Source organism: Tyto alba, unplaced genomic scaffold, assembly GCF_018691265.1.
Source record: "Tyto alba isolate M040663 unplaced genomic scaffold, T.alba_DEE_v4.0 Super-Scaffold_5, whole genome shotgun sequence".
In the NCBI taxonomy this organism is placed as follows: domain Eukaryota; kingdom Metazoa; phylum Chordata; class Aves; order Strigiformes; family Tytonidae; genus Tyto; species Tyto alba.
Window position 1 is genome coordinate 3,285,725 of NW_024881326.1, and position 17,288 is coordinate 3,303,012.

General features: G+C 40.8%; 1 protein-coding gene across 3 annotated transcripts in view; it reads right to left on the bottom strand.

Moving 5' to 3' along the window:
• Positions 1-13,182, bottom strand: part of ATRX (ATRX chromatin remodeler) — an 89,796-nt gene extending 76,614 nt beyond the window's left edge. For all 3 annotated transcript variants that reach the window (XM_042807479.1, XM_042807478.1, XM_042807477.1), the window contains exons 1-2: positions 12,992-13,182; positions 1,385-1,497 (exon numbers count right to left, since the gene is read on the bottom strand). In XM_042807479.1, coding sequence (XP_042663413.1) covers positions 1,385-1,497; positions 12,992-13,011 — 133 coding nt within the window. In that variant the 5' untranslated portion in view covers positions 13,012-13,182. The remainder of the gene's footprint in view (positions 1-1,384; positions 1,498-12,991) is intronic.
• Between the last annotated feature and the right edge of the window lie 4,106 nt (positions 13,183-17,288).

Here is a 17,288-nt window from a genome sequence, read left to right on the forward strand (position 1 = left end):
AAACCTGACTTGGTCCCAATCACATCTGTCACTTGTACACTGAATGAGCATCCTGTGGATTAAAAATAAACAAACAAACCACAATTGCTAAAGACATTTACCAGTATACACAGAAACCTGGAGGGGGGAAGAAAATTTGCAGTTAATTCTGGCATTTCCTAATATTTAATTCTTGACTTTTCAACTTTCATATGGTTTTGTTGGGTTTTTTGGGGTTGGTTTTTTTTTTTTTTTTTAAGAAATAAAATCTGAGCTCTCAAAACCAGTACTGAAATATGTCTGGTATTAATTAGCAAGTGTACCCCTGTTTTGAAGTAAATCTGTATTTTAAGGCAAGGAGCCAAATTCTATTTCATAACTAAACAGGATAAAGGGAAAGTATTTCATTTTCCCCGTACGCTCCTCAACAAAATTTCACTTTGAGATGCATGTACATCACACTTTAGTTTATTATTTGCTGAATTATCACATTAATAATTTCTTCTTCCTACGTTAACAGTTCAGTTTGATGTTGTCACAAGGAGGTTAGCACTACATGGCAGCAGACTTTCTCTCAAGACAAAACACTAAAAAAGTAATAACTGCACACCAGAAAACCCACATAAGCTTAATTACTTAGGATAAAAGGAGTTTGAAAATAAACTCCATCAGACAGCAAACACTCTCATTTTCCTGTACTCTATCACTTCAGCACAACTTTTAGCTCATTAAACAGCAAAGATTGAAAGGTTTTGCACCTGTATCCAGTCCTAGTTAAACTAGGAAACAGATTTAACCTAAATTTGGAAATAAATTTTATTCAGTACTGTTATGAAATAATTTTCACTTTTTATTACTGTAATCAAAACAGAGTGTTTAAAAGTCATCACCTATTTCTAACTTCCAAGTAAGAACTTCTAATATCAGATTTGACCTAGTGTAGGATTCAAGGTTTTTCAGAAATATTATTTTGTTTTCAAATGTTTCCAGATTATATGTAGAAATCTTTGTCAAATCATTATGAAAGCATAATCTCCAGAACTTCTTCCACAACTACAATGACTGAAAAAGTTTTACCTCAGCAGAAAAAAACAAGATACTGCACTTACACATTCAGGAAAACTAAACAAGGAACTCCTAGCACAGCAAATACATGCATGTTTGCCCTCTCATGTTTCATAGACGGTACATTACCAGTAGGATTAGGGTTTTTTCACATTTAGAAAAGATTTAGAACTGAAAGAAATACTGTATCAAAGGCCTATTGTATATTAAGATATCACCACTTAAATCACATTAGGACTTTGCACAATTGCCCCAGTGAAGTGCAATATAGTGAGATAACAGTAATCTGATTTTAGAATCATATATACATCAAAAATAAAAGCATAAAATGTCTTTTTACCTATGGTTTTGTTTTTAGATAATGCTGGACAAGAGTTTGCGTCCTCAGATTCTTCCGATGAGTGAGCCAAGAAGTCATGAAGTTTCTGCACCAATGTATTCAACTTGCTTTCACTGTTAAAATATAAGTGAAACTTGAAGTTACCTATACATCTCACTAATTTAGCAAGCTTTGAAGAAATTGTGTTTAATCTCAATTAATACACACATACAAAAGAAATTTGGTTATCGCTTAAACATTTGTTTCTGCAAGAGAATATCAGAATAAATAAAAACCATACAATTCTGTCAAACCCAGAGTAAAATAATACACACAGCCTTACTGACAAAAAAAGCACCAAGGACTCTGTGAAGAGTAATAATAAAAAAACTATTTTCAGTAGTTTTTACTGTTTAAAATTATTTACAAAATTCAAGAAAGTCTGATTGGTAATGCTGCTATGACATGATATAATAATGAATTTAAGATTCTACTCTGTCAGAAGCTGACCAGGTAAAAAAATAGTAAAACCTCTATTTTTTTACCAAGAAAGTAACCTTTGACAATGTAAAACACTGGAAATAGTAGAATTTCACCTATAACATTAGAAACAAACAGGTCCACTGAGTATGACAGAACTACATGCTTAGGCAAAGCTTAAATCAGCCACGTATACATACACTGTGTATCCTGTATTAATTTTGTCAAAAAACAACCATGTAGGATCAGATTACTTCTTGATCTGCTTGTATGAGTATTCATAATTAATTTATAGAAAGTATTACCCTGGGATTTTTCACTAATCAGTTTTAAACACCAGGAACTGTTAGTCTTGCATATATACTCATTACAGTAAGAAGGCAACACCTTTATCCTATGGTTTTGTTAAAAACCTATACCGCCTCATAATCTACATGTTACTCCCTCTCATTTTACATTGTTTATTTCAGATTTCCTCCTCCCAAAGCTTCTACAATTTCCCAAGACGAGTGCCTTTTTCTAGCTGAAAGCACAGTGACCGAGGCCAAGGGCAGCGACCCTTCCATACTCCCCTGGATCAAAAGTCGCCACTGAGCTGTTTGTCACTGCTTCCCTCCTGGACCCCAGCAGTTCTCCAAAGTGTGCCCACTGGTATGTCTGAGTCATCATACCTTCTCTGCTACTAGATACAGGTTTTCAAACTGCCAAACTACACTACTCCCTTCACAAGTTAACCCAGTTAAAGGATACAGGCTTCCATCCTTCTCACTTTTTATCTCCTCATTATTTTCAAAATAGTCTCCTGATAGCAAGAAGAAATAAGATTTTCTGTCCCTCTTTTACAGGTCGTAGAAACTTTTGAATATTTATCAGAAGCTCAATCCACTCACCTTTACCATCTCTACTATTTCTCTGAACACATCAGTCTATTAACTTCTGACTTTCAATTTAACTGTTACCGCTCAACAAAAAAAATCACCTGTTTTATACGGACATGCAGGTGAGCATTCTCTTGGGCAATGAGTGAAAGGCTATCATCACATTAATGCAAACAACTATTTAAACCAGTGAAAATAACCACATATAAAATAGCATAAAACATCCATTGAGGGAAAAAAAAAAAAAAAAAACAAAAAACAAAACCTACTGTAATTTCTTTAAATTTTCTGAAGTACTCAAAACAAAATAGCCCTTTGTAATGGAAAGATTTTCTGCACGAGTAAAGGACAATTTTTTTTTTGAGACTACATACATACATTAATCACTTGAGCAACTTCAAAAGAGAGTGTAATAAAGCCTGTTTTACTCTCAAGTGTATCTTAAAATTTTTTTCTCAATCTGCTTAAAAGTCTTTCCCTCTAATTTCTGGACTCAGGTTCTACACTCCAGCTTCCCTTTTGGTCATAGATGGAGGGCATACTTGGAAAACATTACAGAAGATGATAATGGTACACTTCAGTTTTAACAGATTGCATCCTCTACTTTAGAAAGGAGATTTAATGCCAATTTATTCACATTAAATTAAAAAAATTAGAGTTGTTCAGAATTATTTGATAGTAGAAGTACATAGGGAGATTTTATATGCATTCCAGATGGTCTGAAGAACAAATGTACATTTAGAAAGGCCGCAAAAAAGGTACATTTTTGATAGTAAAAACAAAACCAAAAACCCCTGCATGTGGAATTCTGCTCATTTGGTAACAGCATTTTAAAAAAGAAAATGGGAACTGTTGGGAACTATAGATGAGTTATAGTATTGTTCTCAATACAAAGCAAATTCAGAATGGTGTGTCTTTGTGACTAGCACTTGGAATGTTACCTACTACCATTTATTAACTCTTATCCTAACTAGTCCAAAATTACCGTTTTCAGAGCACAATGTTCATGCTGACAAACAACCACCCCCCTACCCCCCCAAATCTTCAAACTACTACTAAGAAGTCTTCTCAACTTGCTTTTCCTCTTGATTATTCGGCGTTTTGCACCATAAGCCTGTATTTAAGGAATATCAGGTCAAATACAATATGTTATACTTACTATACCACAAAGAAATTTTAATTTAGGGCAATGATCTACCTGTTTTTGTACGAAAGTGATTTTGTGTCATGCTTTTATAGTTAAGAATGTATTGTTTATAGTCTTTTTTTAAAGCTTCTACTGCAAAATCCTTATTCTCTGTAGCGTATTAGTAGACCCGTCCACTGTTAAATTGATCACAACATATAAAATGTGTATTTTTTAAAAAAACACAGGAGCCTAAAAACTTAGAACCACCTCAAAAGCACTAAGTGAAGCAAGCAGTCTCCCTCTACCATATAGCAACAGTCCCTACACTATTTACTAGTGTTTTCAGGCTTACATGTTCTAAGCAAATGGACTTCCCCATCAGTCTAAAGCTATTTCAACACTGTTTAGCCTAATTAAAACAGGAATGAAAGGAACGGTGTCCTACTATTATTGGTTTGGCCATGAACCTGATTTGTGACCTTGGGAAACTATCTTACAAGAATACCATTTCTTACCTAAATTCAGAGCAAGTCTGGTAATCTCAAATAGTTAATGTCTGGCCCTTACTAGAATTTTTAAAAAAATACATAAGGCAAATCACCTATTAGGTTTAACAATTCTATAAATCAATAGTGTAAGAAGAAAATGAAGGGACAGGCAGTGTCCTAACATGGACACAACATATGCTTCATTCAATTTGGCTGTTCACTGCTGTCCTCTTGTATGTGCTTACCCGCAGTGAGTTTGCATGGCGAGGTTTTGGCAGTGGGGTGGCTGCAGGGGGGACTTCTGTGGGAAGCTGCCAGGAGCTGCCCCCATGTCTGACAGAGCCGATGCCAGCCGGCTCCGAGACGGACCCAGCGCTGGCCAAGGCTGAGCCCAGCAGTGATGGTGGTAACGCCTCTGGGATAACGTATTTAAGGGGAAAAAGCTGCTGTGGAACAGCAGCTGGGAGAAAGGAATGAGAATATGTGAGGGAGATAACTCTGCAGACACCAAGGTCAGTGAGGGAAGAGGGGGAGAAGGTTCTCCAGGAGAGCAGAGACTCCCCTGAGGCCCCTGGTGAGGCCCCTGGTGAGGCTGGCTGTGCCAGAGACGCCCACGGTAGAGCAGATGCCCACCTGCAGCCTGGGGAAGACCCCATGCTGGAGCAGAGGGATGTGCCCAAAGTGGGATGTGACCCCATGGAAGAATAGTTTTAAAACTGTATTTTATCTGAACAAATTAATTCCTCATCCTTCCACAGGAACCTACCAACTTTTAGTCCAAGTAAGTGCCCCTCATCTGAATTTCAAGTGGCTTCTGGAAGTCAGTGAAACGAGTTCTTTCCAGCTTTTCATCTACCTCAAGGTTGACAAATATGCCTTCACAAAATTTTTCCTATCTTAAGTTCCTTAAATTCCTTAAGTACCTTCCTTAAATTCAACATTTGGCTAAAATTTTTCAATGTTTAAACTCTTAAAATAGTTCAAGGGCACAAGTTTTTTAAATTCACCTTTACAGTCGTTTCAAGCTAGGTCTCAATCATTTTTCACTTTTGAAGTTGAAATGAAATACAGCAGAAAAAAAGTATTAAGTAGAGAAAACTAAACAATCATTAGGAAAAAAAAATAAAGAAAAATAAAACCAGATGTGCTTTTAAATTGCCAGTCTGTAGACTACCATCCCCTGCTTCACACTGTATCCCTACATGAATGACAGAAATCTGACAACTCACAGCAGAAGTCTCATTATTTTAGTGAAGACAGTGGGAAGAGGAAGGGAAAGAAAAATACTGTGTCTACGTTGGAACACAGGAAGGTTTGGTGCTGTTGACCCAGTATTCACGCTACATACATCCCAGCAGATCAAACCAGGTGTAGTCTGGTTCTGCTGACTGAACAAGGACTAGCAGTTGGAGCACACAAGGAATGCTGGAGCCTATCCTCCAGCTTACTTCCACCCAGAAGGAATCCAGTTTTTGCACTCCAAGATCCCCTTGCATTACCAACAAAATTGAATAAGCAAGGACAATCTGGAGACTTTTTTCAAAAACACACTTCTTAATTCAGATGCTAAAATGGATGCACACAAATTTCTGAAAGAGATCAGAACATATTTTTCCAAAACATGTCTATGTTTAATGCGTTAGAAACACAACCACCTTTTAAAATTACTGTTTTATAGTAAATAAAGCTGAAACTGTTGTAATTCAATTAAACATACAATTTCAAAACTGGTACCAGGCATACTTCCTCCATCCCCAAAATGTGTAATATCCTTTCATACTACCTAAGCCTTCATATAATCAGGCCAGTATTGTCACCTGCAAATATTCATAAAAGTTTTTCCTGATGAGAATGATGTGTTAGAATTACTTCAATTCAAAGATTTCAGTTACAAGGGCAGAGCCCACATGGTTGTTTCATTGGAAACATGTCAATATTGTGGCTGAACACACATGAATGAAAGACCTTAAGACTCTTGGAAAGTGAAAGATGATGAAACCTACAATAGAATTTGTTCATTTTCTTATTCCTAATCAACAAAGGAGTGAACATACCTGCAATATCCTAAGACTACTTCTGTCTGAAAAAAATACATAACCAGAAAATAAAATCAGCCTACCATTGTTATCAGTTGAATAAGTAAAAGATTACAGTTTTACAAAGGTGGGGAAACAGAGCACTTCTATCTTAGTGGTTTTTTAACTCAACAATCATTTTCCAAAAGCAAAGCAACATGATAATGCATAGCCTAAATCAGATCAGTATTTTGTAACTTATTTATACTGATATAGCAATTACACCAGAACAAGCAAGGCTGTACAATCAGGATTCACACAATCTGTTCACGTCGGCATGAACCAGATCTTCTGTCAAAGGACACAAACCCTTCTGCCCTGACACACACCCCTGATGTCACCCACACTCTCAGGTCTCTCCTTTCTCTTCCACTTCAGTGCAAGCACTTGGTTTTGACCTATGCACAGAAGGTGCTCCTTATCAGAAATAGCCATTTCTTCTACTGGATGGAGGTAATTTCCCTAATCCAGCTCACTTCTCATTGGTATGAATGTTTCTGCAAGCAGCGGTGATGCCAGTCTGAGCTGGGGAGAAAGGGACTGTAACTCCAGTGGCAGCAATACACCATGCGAGCTTGAACTGTCACACAGCAGCAGAATTAGAGTTGCTCAGGAAAATGACACCAAGAATCACAGAATCATTTAGGTTGGAAGGGACATTTGGAGATCACTTAGTCCAACCCCCGAGCACAAGCAGATACAGCTACAGGAGGTCACCCAGAAATGTGTCCAATCAGGTTCCTAATGCCTCCACAGATGGAGGCTCCACAACCTCTCTGGGTGACTTGTTCCAGCATTCCATCATTCTCACAGTAAAAACTTCTCTCATGTTTAGATGGAATTGTACCACAATAAACTTATTAAATCAGATACAGTCAGAAAATACCTGAATACCAAAGCTCTGACTGAAAAGAAATGCATCTAGCACTTCAAAGTCAGAGATTCTATGTTTAAGACTTTGTTAACAGATTCACTCTTTTCCTTTGTTTAGAAAGCACTTTAAATCCACAGGGGCTTAATCAAGTGATACCTAGTACAGTTGAAGACACTCCATGTTATGGATAAAGTAACTTTGGAGCTTAAATACAGTGTAACAGGTTCAGACAAGTAAACAGAATTATCTTCCTCCAGACACACAAGGGGGATGAGAAAGCAATGGTTCAAAGCCACCAAGAGACCCTTTATTCTGTCCAAGGAAATTACACAATCTCTTTTTGTTGAGATGCTACACAAACAACCACATCAGGACTTGGTCAAGAGCTACCATGCTTCAGAGAAAATTGAAAAATTATTTGTTTTGACCTGTTTCTTTAATAGGAGCTTAAAACAAAACAAACAAAAAAACCCACACCAAGCCAAGACAAAAAATCTCATTGTTAGATTGTCCTGAATGTCACACAGAAGTCTACGACTTCAGTGGCAAAATAAGCTGCAAGGTGAAACAGACTGACTGAAGTCAACCAATTGAAAATCTAAATACAGTGTTTTCATCCTCATGAGACAAAATTCATGGCAAACCAAATACCTTACTATATTAATTCAGGAAAGGAAGCTCAAACTAGAAAATATAACATAGAAAACGAAGTTGTATTTAACAAACTTAAACATGCTTTGTTTAAAGGGAAAGAAGGGCTCCATAACCAACAGCATCATGCCCCTCTAACTCTGAAACTGCCTTCTCCTTCCTGGACTTCATCACAGATTTTCATTACAATGAGACATCACTCATTACAAACTGTCTAAGAACTAAAGTCCCTTCAAGTCTCCCAGATATTCCCAATCAGGTTTGCTACAGGGTTGTAAGCCCATCTGAAACAGTTTTTTTATTTTACAAGATAAAAGTCATCGCAGTTTGCCCCACTGTCAGTCCTGAATTTATTGCCTTACACAATAGATGTATCTGCCCAATAAGATGTCTACTGTTGAACCTAATAAAAGCTACAGTTGGACCTACTAAGATAGACATTTCTACAAGTGTGCAGCTTTCAGACTTGCAAGTAAACTGCCTAAATAGGACTAAAGTTGACACTGGCCAACAACTTGTGCAATCAAGTTCTTGATTTTTTCAAGGTTTCACTCCTTTTCCAATGAAAAAAAAAGGGAAAAAAAAAGATTAACATCTATCAATCCATCATCCATCTTGAATGACAACAGCCTGGTGGCTACATGTTACAACAAATTATGAAACCTTCATACTCTTCCTTTAGTATATCAGGGCACTTTACATACCATCTTTTAAAGTCAATATAAAACCTTCCATTGTATTTTGTAACTGAATTTCCATAATTTCTTCTTTCTCCTCCTGACTCACCACTGGAACAATTTGCCACTGACCTACCCATGAACCGATTCATGTTTCCAAATCACCTGCAGGCAGAAGTCGAGCTCCAGTGATACAAAATGTGATTTCATGAGGTTCAGCAGTATCCTTAGGCTTTCCTGTTTCTAAAAGACACATCTAGTGATCCAGTCTAAAAATGTACTTTGCCATAGACTGCAGGCATTTTCATGAGGTATATCCACATAAATAGCACTAACTTTTCCCCCCCTTCAAGCGAAGGGTGCAAGTGCTCACCTGTAATGGAACCGGGAATTTCAAGTTTCCACAATGTTAAGGCCATCCTACTGCAGAATTTGTATTACACATCCCTTTGCCACACCAAATTATTTCACAGAACATGAAGATACCTTCAGTTAAGCCCCACAGAGACCCTAACACAAAGTTTACAAATCCCTAACAGCAACAGTATTGTACTAAAACAGAAATAATGAAGTGACTACAGAAGTCCCACTCCTGGGAGAATTTCATTTAAGTAGTGCAAACACACTGGCTCTGGGGCACATGTGGCACAGAAGACAACAGCCAGCCTAAAGTTTTGCTCTTCTTTAGGAAAGAAGAAAGAATTTGCTTATGCCCATTCCACACGATTGTGTGAAAGATGGTTAACTTGCACTGTTGTCATGGCTTAAATCTAGCCAGCAGGCAAACACCATGCAGCCGCTCACTCACCCTCTCCCACTCCTGGGGAATGGTGGGGGGTAAGAGTTGGAGGGGTAAGGGTAAGGAGACTCATAGGCTGAGAAAAGAACAATTTAATAATTTAAATAAGTTAAAATAACTATTATAATAGTAATAATAGAAAACACAAACAAGTAATGCACAATGCTATTGCTCACCACCTGCTGACCGATACCCAGCCTGTTCCTGGCTAGTGATCCCAGAGAAGAGAGAATCCTGAAACTGCAATCCTGGATGAGAGAGCGAGCTTCCCAATCAACCCTCATCTATACACCGAGTATGACGCTGTCTGATATGGAATATGTCATGGGACAGTTTGGGTCTGTTGCTCTGACTCTGCTCCCTCCCAGTTTCTCGTGTGCCTGCGCACTAGCAGGACATGGCAAGTTGAAAAGTCCTTCATCTCTCCCTTGAGCAACAACTGAAAACATCAGTGTATTACCAACAATCTTCTCACACCAAATCCCACACTGAATCCAAAACACAGCACTATTCTAGCTACTAAGAAGAAAAATGAGCTCTGTCCCAGCCAAAAACAGGACAACTGTACCTCCAGAGAATATGGAAGATTGGTAATGACTTATTTCCAATTAGATTATTGTGGCATTAAATAACATGCCTCAAACAACCCTACAATATCACTGAGAAGAAAGAAATTCAAGTGACTCAAAAACACATAAAATTTAACAAAAATGGTAAGATGAAGTTGCCAAAATATCATACCGAAAGTTGAAAAGTCTGAATCAATAAAAAATATCAAATTTTGCCAACTTAAAAAAATCTAGTATCACTACATTGACTACCAGATGGTCAAAGGGAGCAATATTCAAAACTTGCCTTCTTTTTCTATTGTTGTCCTTATTTTGTACCATGCATGAACTGATTGGTGGGAACAGGTTAGGTCACTATGACAAAGGTTCCTCCACTTTAACAAAAATGAAACATAAAAAAATTAAGCTTGGGGGGCAAAAGCTGTAGAGAAATCTTTATAAACCTTCAGAGAGGCAGCGATTTTTGGCGGTTAAGTTTCTTAGTAAGTTCTTCCAGTTTTAATCATGCTTTTCAGCATTCCAAACATCTCATATGCTGGATATGGGAGACTCCTAGGTTCCTAATATTAAATAAAAGCATTCCTTATAACAAAATTTTAGAACGTCATACCCAGCAGACTAGTATTGATTATTTTTCTTTTAGATACTGTGTTTCTTCCAGAAGTGCTAGGAAAACGTTTTCCATAAAAATTCGACTGTTTGCATATCCTCCAAAGAATTCTAACAACAGTCTCCTAGCTTTATTTCTGTACATGTCTTACATGAGCAAAACTGCAGAGAGCAAAGATGAAATGAGTGTGTAGGGTGACTGTGCAGGGTTCAGAAATGCAGGCAGCTGAGAGGCCAGCGGGACTTGTGGGAAATAGGAACAAAAGAGAGAGTGTGTGTGTGTTATTCTTTTCCATCTCTTTCTCTCCAACTCCAATTTTAAGTAGAACTTAAATTGACAGAAAATAAGAAAAAGCCCATGCAATGTGTTCGTCAGCTTATAACCCTGCAACCATGGTACCCTACAATATCATGCCTAGTTCCTGGCATGGAACTGTTCTTGTAAAATAAAACCAAATTGTTCAAGATGAACTCTATATGGGATGAGAATTATAAAAATCATTTAGACCAAATGAGAACTGAGCTCATGAACAGAAAGAAGTTTGGAGCACCAAAAGAAATATTACGTCCATCCGCTTCGAGGTAGTTTGTCACAGGACTTGCTTATTATATGAGACAGATCCAATCCACAGACTACATACAATCTCACATTTATTTCATGCATTAGTTGTAATCTTGAAGATCCAAAAGTATCTGAAATAATCCAATTTACCTTTCTCTGTGAGTAATCTGAAAAACTGCACGGAAAATATATGAGATTTTGTATTCTCTTCCACTGAAGTACCAATTAAAGCAGCCCCTTAGCAGTAACATTAACTGTTCACTAATGGCAACATAAGAATATGGAAAGGATTAAGTATAAAACTTGCATGATGTAGACCAGGAACAAGTGGTTTGAAAAATAGACAAAGCAGAATATGGGACAACAGGGAACAAAATACAACAGTCACAGCATAATAAAAACCAAGGTGCTCCAAATGGGTAAGCATTTTTCAGAGCATGTAATCCTAACTATGACTGTAAAAGTCAGTAAATATCAGTAAGACAATTTTTTTTGCTATACAAAAATCGAACTCCACCGTTGATTTTCAGGGACTGGGGAAGAAAAGGGAGAAAGCCCCTTAATTAGTATTTCAGTCTACACACAAAATAAATGACCCAAGGCAGAGGTGCTTTAAGTTGTCAAAGTACTTTAACAGCACAAAGAGGAGCACGTGGGAGTAAGAAAGGGGGAGAGATGGGTAATCCCTGTTTTACAAAGTAAGGAAGAAAACGTATGCAGAAAAAACCAGTAACCGTTGGGGAAGTCGTGCAACAAATAATGTGTATTTCTAATACTCATGACTTACATCCAACGTGTGATCAGTAACAACGATAATATCTTTTTACACCTCTTTTTGTTAGTTAAAAGTAGATTACATATTCATTACTTTCTCAGAAATGTTAAGGCTCTAAAAACAAACAATACACAAAGAAAGAAAACTACTGTCCTTTTCATTTTCGGCTAGTAGTAATGAACTACTCAAAATAAGCCATAAAACTGGGTGAAGATGCACAAATGTGACACTAGAAAAAACTTTATCCAAAGCTCAGGACTTAAGGCAGCATGATGCTTCCCCTCCTTAACACTGTTTGATTTTGAAGATACATGCGACACTGGTGACAGCCAAGTGAGAATATTTTATTGCTTATATAGTGCCCGAAGCATGTGGAGAATTTGGGGGTGACGGGCTGTGTCCATCAGACCCCCTGAGATACCGATGACCCGAAACCATAAAAAGCCAACTATTTACTAATAGTTTAACATGGCGCCTCGCTCGATACCGACTTCACTTGTTTTTTTGTCAGCTTGCTTTCTTCACGCAGCAAAACAAGAGCCGTTTGTAATAACTAGCACGGCAGGACACGGCTCTTCAAGGGTAGAGGGAGATGTTTGTAAACCAGCCTGGAAACAGATCCGTCGCGGGGGATCAGCGGGAGAGGAAGGACTTTACTACAGCACAAACACGTGGGGCGGGGGCGGACAAACGGAGGGCACAACCCGGCGGCGGGGGCACGGCGGCCGATGTCGGCGTGGGCACGAAGCGCGATGGCGCCCGCGTCCCGTCCCCCCCCGCCACTCCCCCACCGGCCTCTTCCCGCTGAAACTGCACGGGGCGGCCCGGCCCAGCCCAGCCCTACGCGCGGCCCGGGCCCTGCCCCGCCGCGCCCGGGATAGAAAAGCCGCGGCGCGGCGGGAGCGCCGAGCCGAGCCGAGCCGAGCCGAGCGCCCGGCCGCTTCCGTTCCCGCCGCCGCCGCCCGCCATCCCGCCGCCCCACCCCCGCCGCGGGGCAGCGGGCCGGGCCGCGCAGGCCGCCGCTCCGCGCACCGCCCGGCGGGAGCGGGCTCCGGGCCGTACCTGACGGGCTCTGCGGTCATGTCTCCGCTGCCGCTGCTCGGGGCGGCCGAGCCGGGCCCGGCCCGTGCTCAGGCGCTGAAAAGAGACAAAGCCGTTATTGCCACGATCGCCAGCTCCGGCGCCATCTTATCGGAGGGAGGCTGAGGGAGACCTGCCTCCTGCCGCCTTCCTCCTTTGCCGCCTCCCATTGGATCCTTGCCGCCCCCAGCTATTTTCTGATTGGGCGGCCGCGACGGGGCCTGTTGCTAGGGTCGCTTGCGTCAGAGGCCCAGCCATCCCCGCTCTGATTGGCTGGGAGGGGGGGTTACGTCACCGGCACGGGCCTGGCGTCACGCACCGGGTCGCGTGACATCATTTCAAAACAAAGTGTATTGACGACTCTGCCCAGCAGGGGGCACCTGCCTGTGGGTGCGCCGGGGGCCCTGGTCAGCGCGGCCTGAGCCCGACGCACCCCAGGAGCCGGAGCGAGGGTCGGGCCTCGGCTCATCCTGACCCCCCCATCACCCACTCCCTGGTCAGAGGTCTGCGGCTTCAGGCAGCTCTGCCACGCGGACTCAACAACATCAAGGTGTTTAGACACATCAGCCACACGAAGAGTAACATTGCGATGCCGGCCAAGCTCTAACCGCAGCACCCGGGTGACCCGAATCCTCTGTGGGGATCGGCCATCGAACACAAAGCAGACCAGGACATCAGCACAGCAGCAATCTTTGGAGGAGAGAGTCGCCCAAGTACAGAGTAAAAAGGCAGCAAGATATGAGTAACGTAAGCTATACTGAGAATTATCGAGGTTGAACTTGTTGAACAGCACCCAAGTTAAACTGCTAGCTAGGGCTTCACATAAGCCCAGCTTTGCTAGTTGTTTTTGGGGGTTTTTTTGTTTTTTTTTTTGTTTTGTTTTGTTTTGTTCTGTTCATTCGTTTTGTTTTGTTTTTAAAAAACAAAATTCTTTAGTTAAGGAAACGCATCGTTGGCAGCTTCACATCAGCATGCCAAGATCATTTTCCCTGCTTGTACTAGCAGCTTCTACATTCCTGTCAGATGCTAAAAATCTGAAAAGAAGATTGGAATACAACCCTATTCAGAGGGAAAAATGTTACATGCTTCCCTGCGAAAGCTACCTAACTCCTCTGGGCTGGGGTTTTCATGTAAACTTCCATCTCCCCACATGACCAAAACAGAACGGACCACCAAAGCCAAGTCCAGTACCTTACAGAATCTGAAACAGGTAACAAGTATTATTCACTTATAAAGATAGGCAATTCTGAAAATCAATACATTTTTCTGCAGAAGCTAAAAAAGCATCAACTCGTGGTTTCATAAAGCAATGTGCAAAATATGAAAAAAAAAAAAAAAATCCTAAGTGAAAGCTTTGTCATCTTAAGTAGAACTACTCCTTGATACCTATTTCATTCTAAAAGGGAATAATAGAATAAATAGCATCTTTGCACTTCAGCACGTACTAGCTTACACATCCCAAGGAAATTCTACAAACTGATCTAAACAAAATTTGTTTTAGAATTTCACAGTTTACCCAGGAATTGCATTATGTATTTGCTGAATTTTAGTAATACCAAACAGCAGATTTATTAACCGCTTTGTTAACAAATGCTAATCTCTTGGTCAGTGCTACTTTCAGAAGACCAAATCATTACCTGCCTTGTAGCTAAGCTTTAGAAGGAAAAAAATAAATCTTTGTTAACTTACTACAAATTTCATTTAAAAATTGTAAAAAGCCGTTCTGTTTTTTTGTAGAAGCACACTGAAATCTGTGCATGGACAGATATTATGTGCATCTGTAGAGAAAAACTTTGCGCATCTAACATACCAACAGTTAAGTTTCCGCAGCACACAGGACCCCTTCCTGCAGCACTCTACTAATAGACACTGCTGGCTGCTCCAATATACCTGGAAGAAGGAGGATTCAGAGCTTAGTTTGCAGGACAAACCAAGGGCCACTGTACAGTCTCATCACACTGATTTTTTTTATGATAGTAATTAGTTTTCTTAAGTAGATATTACCCTACTTTTAAGAAAAATGGCTGAAAGACATGTATAGTTATCAATTGACAAGAGAATATTTTAATAACTTTATGTGCTCCTGACCTAGAAATACAAACTACATATACATCTTTTTCAGATTATTAGCTGTCATAAAAGTAGCACAATTAATCCAGAACAATAAAACCATACTTAAATTCATTTTACAGGAATGGTCCAGATCTGAGCTTTTCAATGCAATAGATTATGTGCAATGAAACTCATTCTCTATTTCTTAGACAAAAAGCATGATAAAAACTGAAAACAGATGACTGCTTACTCAAGAGCCTGGGTTTGTTCTTTGTTTTGCTGTTATTCTATTCCCTTTAATAAAGTTCAAAGTGATGGTGTGGAATCAGTTGGATGGTAGTTTGTATTTGATAATTAAACCTTTTCAGCATGAGAAAGCAGTAAACAACAAGGTCCAATACAGAAAAAGTGCCAGTACTTTTCTAAATCCTGTGTGAGAATTAATTTACCGTGGCAGATGAAAGCACTCTGAAATTTTAACTTCTTAAAAAAAAATTGTATTTCACTGTGATATTCTGCTACAGAATGGATAATTTTTAAAACACACTGACAGAAACCACTGCTAATAAACCAAAAAGAACACAACAGACCACTCTTTTCTCCCGACAAAGTTTGGCTACGAGCTGCCACAATCTAGCATAATCTGATGTCATGGGCAGCATATCCAAACAAGCCTAAGCGATTCAGGCATCTGATTTTCTTCACATGTTCCAAATGTTTAGAAAGTTAGGCAATTTAGTTTCTTCGGTACTTCTAAAACTTCTACTTTAATTTCTCAGGAATATAGATGTCGTGGTTTAGGCCTGGTTGGCAGCCAACCACAATGCAGCAGCTCTCTCTCCCTTCCCCTCCGGCAATGAGAAGGGACAGAGAGCCAGGCTTGGGGTTCAAGATAGGACTGGGATGGGGAAAAATTCCCCTTTATGGTCACGAGCAAAAGGCAGACTCGTTAGGGGAAGGAAAAAAAAGAACATACATTTATTACAGACACTAACAACACATAACAGAGTAGGACAGCGAGAAGCATTGCCACATCTTGAGAACACCTTCCCCTCACCCCTCCCTTCTTCCCGGGCTCAGCTCTGCTCCCGATATCTCTACCTCCTCCCCCAGTGGCGCAGGGGCAGGGAATGGGGGGTGCAGTCAGCCCTGCCACTTTCCTTATCTTCGGTGAGGGGAGTGTCCGGAACTTGTTCCTCCTGCTCCATCGTGGTCCCCCTCTCACAGCGGACAGTCCTCCACAAACTTTCTCCGACATGAGCTCCTCCCATGGGCCGCAGCGTTCCCCACACTGCTCCGTCATGGGTCACTAACTTTCTCCGACTGGATTCCCTCCCACGGCTGCAGCCCTTCCCGAGCTGCTCCGGCGTGGGACTCCCCCACATGCTGCAATCCTCCCAGCGCTGAATTACAGCAGCGGGGATGCCTTTTCCCATGAGACCCCGGCCTTCTTCGGGCACAGAACCTTGATCAGGCAAGCAGAAGCCACAGGCCATAAATCAATGTCTGCTCCACTGTAGATCTCCATGGGTGGCAGGGGGGGGCCGCCCTGCCGTCTCACCACAGGATACAGGGGGGTCTCTGCTCCGGCACAAATCCCCCCTCCTTTCTTCCTCCGTTCCTCCACTGACCTTGGTGTTCATGCAGCTGCAGCAACTCCTCCTCACAAGTCCGACTGCCCGTCACCACGTCCCTTCTTAAATACGTTATCGCAGAGGCGCAGCTGATGGGCTCAATTTCCCAAAGAGAAGTGGAGCGGGCTTGGAGCTGGGGGAGCTTCGAGAAGCTTCTCACAGGGGGCCGCCCCGATAGCCCCCTCCCCTGCCACCAAAAAACTCCACCACTCACTCAACCCAGGACAATAGACTAGGAATAAAAATAGTCACTCTTATGCTTACTCTTACACTTTTTTAACAAGCCTTCCTGTACATTTAGTTAGATGTCCAATAGTAGATGCTTTTATGGCCACATTTTTCTACTAAAGCCTCTAGGCAGCCATCATCTCATCATATTCCCCAGACACTGATGGCTATCCCATTGCCTGCCAAAAGGTTTAACTTGTTCTTACCCTCTTATCTGAATGTGAATCTTAATCAAGATTGCGCACGTACGCTCAGCCACACCGACATCACCAGCCATGGGATTAAGTGAGGTTACATGTACGAGCACTGAGCCATACACAGCAGATGCAGAGCTGAGCACATTTTCCATCTTGTTGGAGGACTAA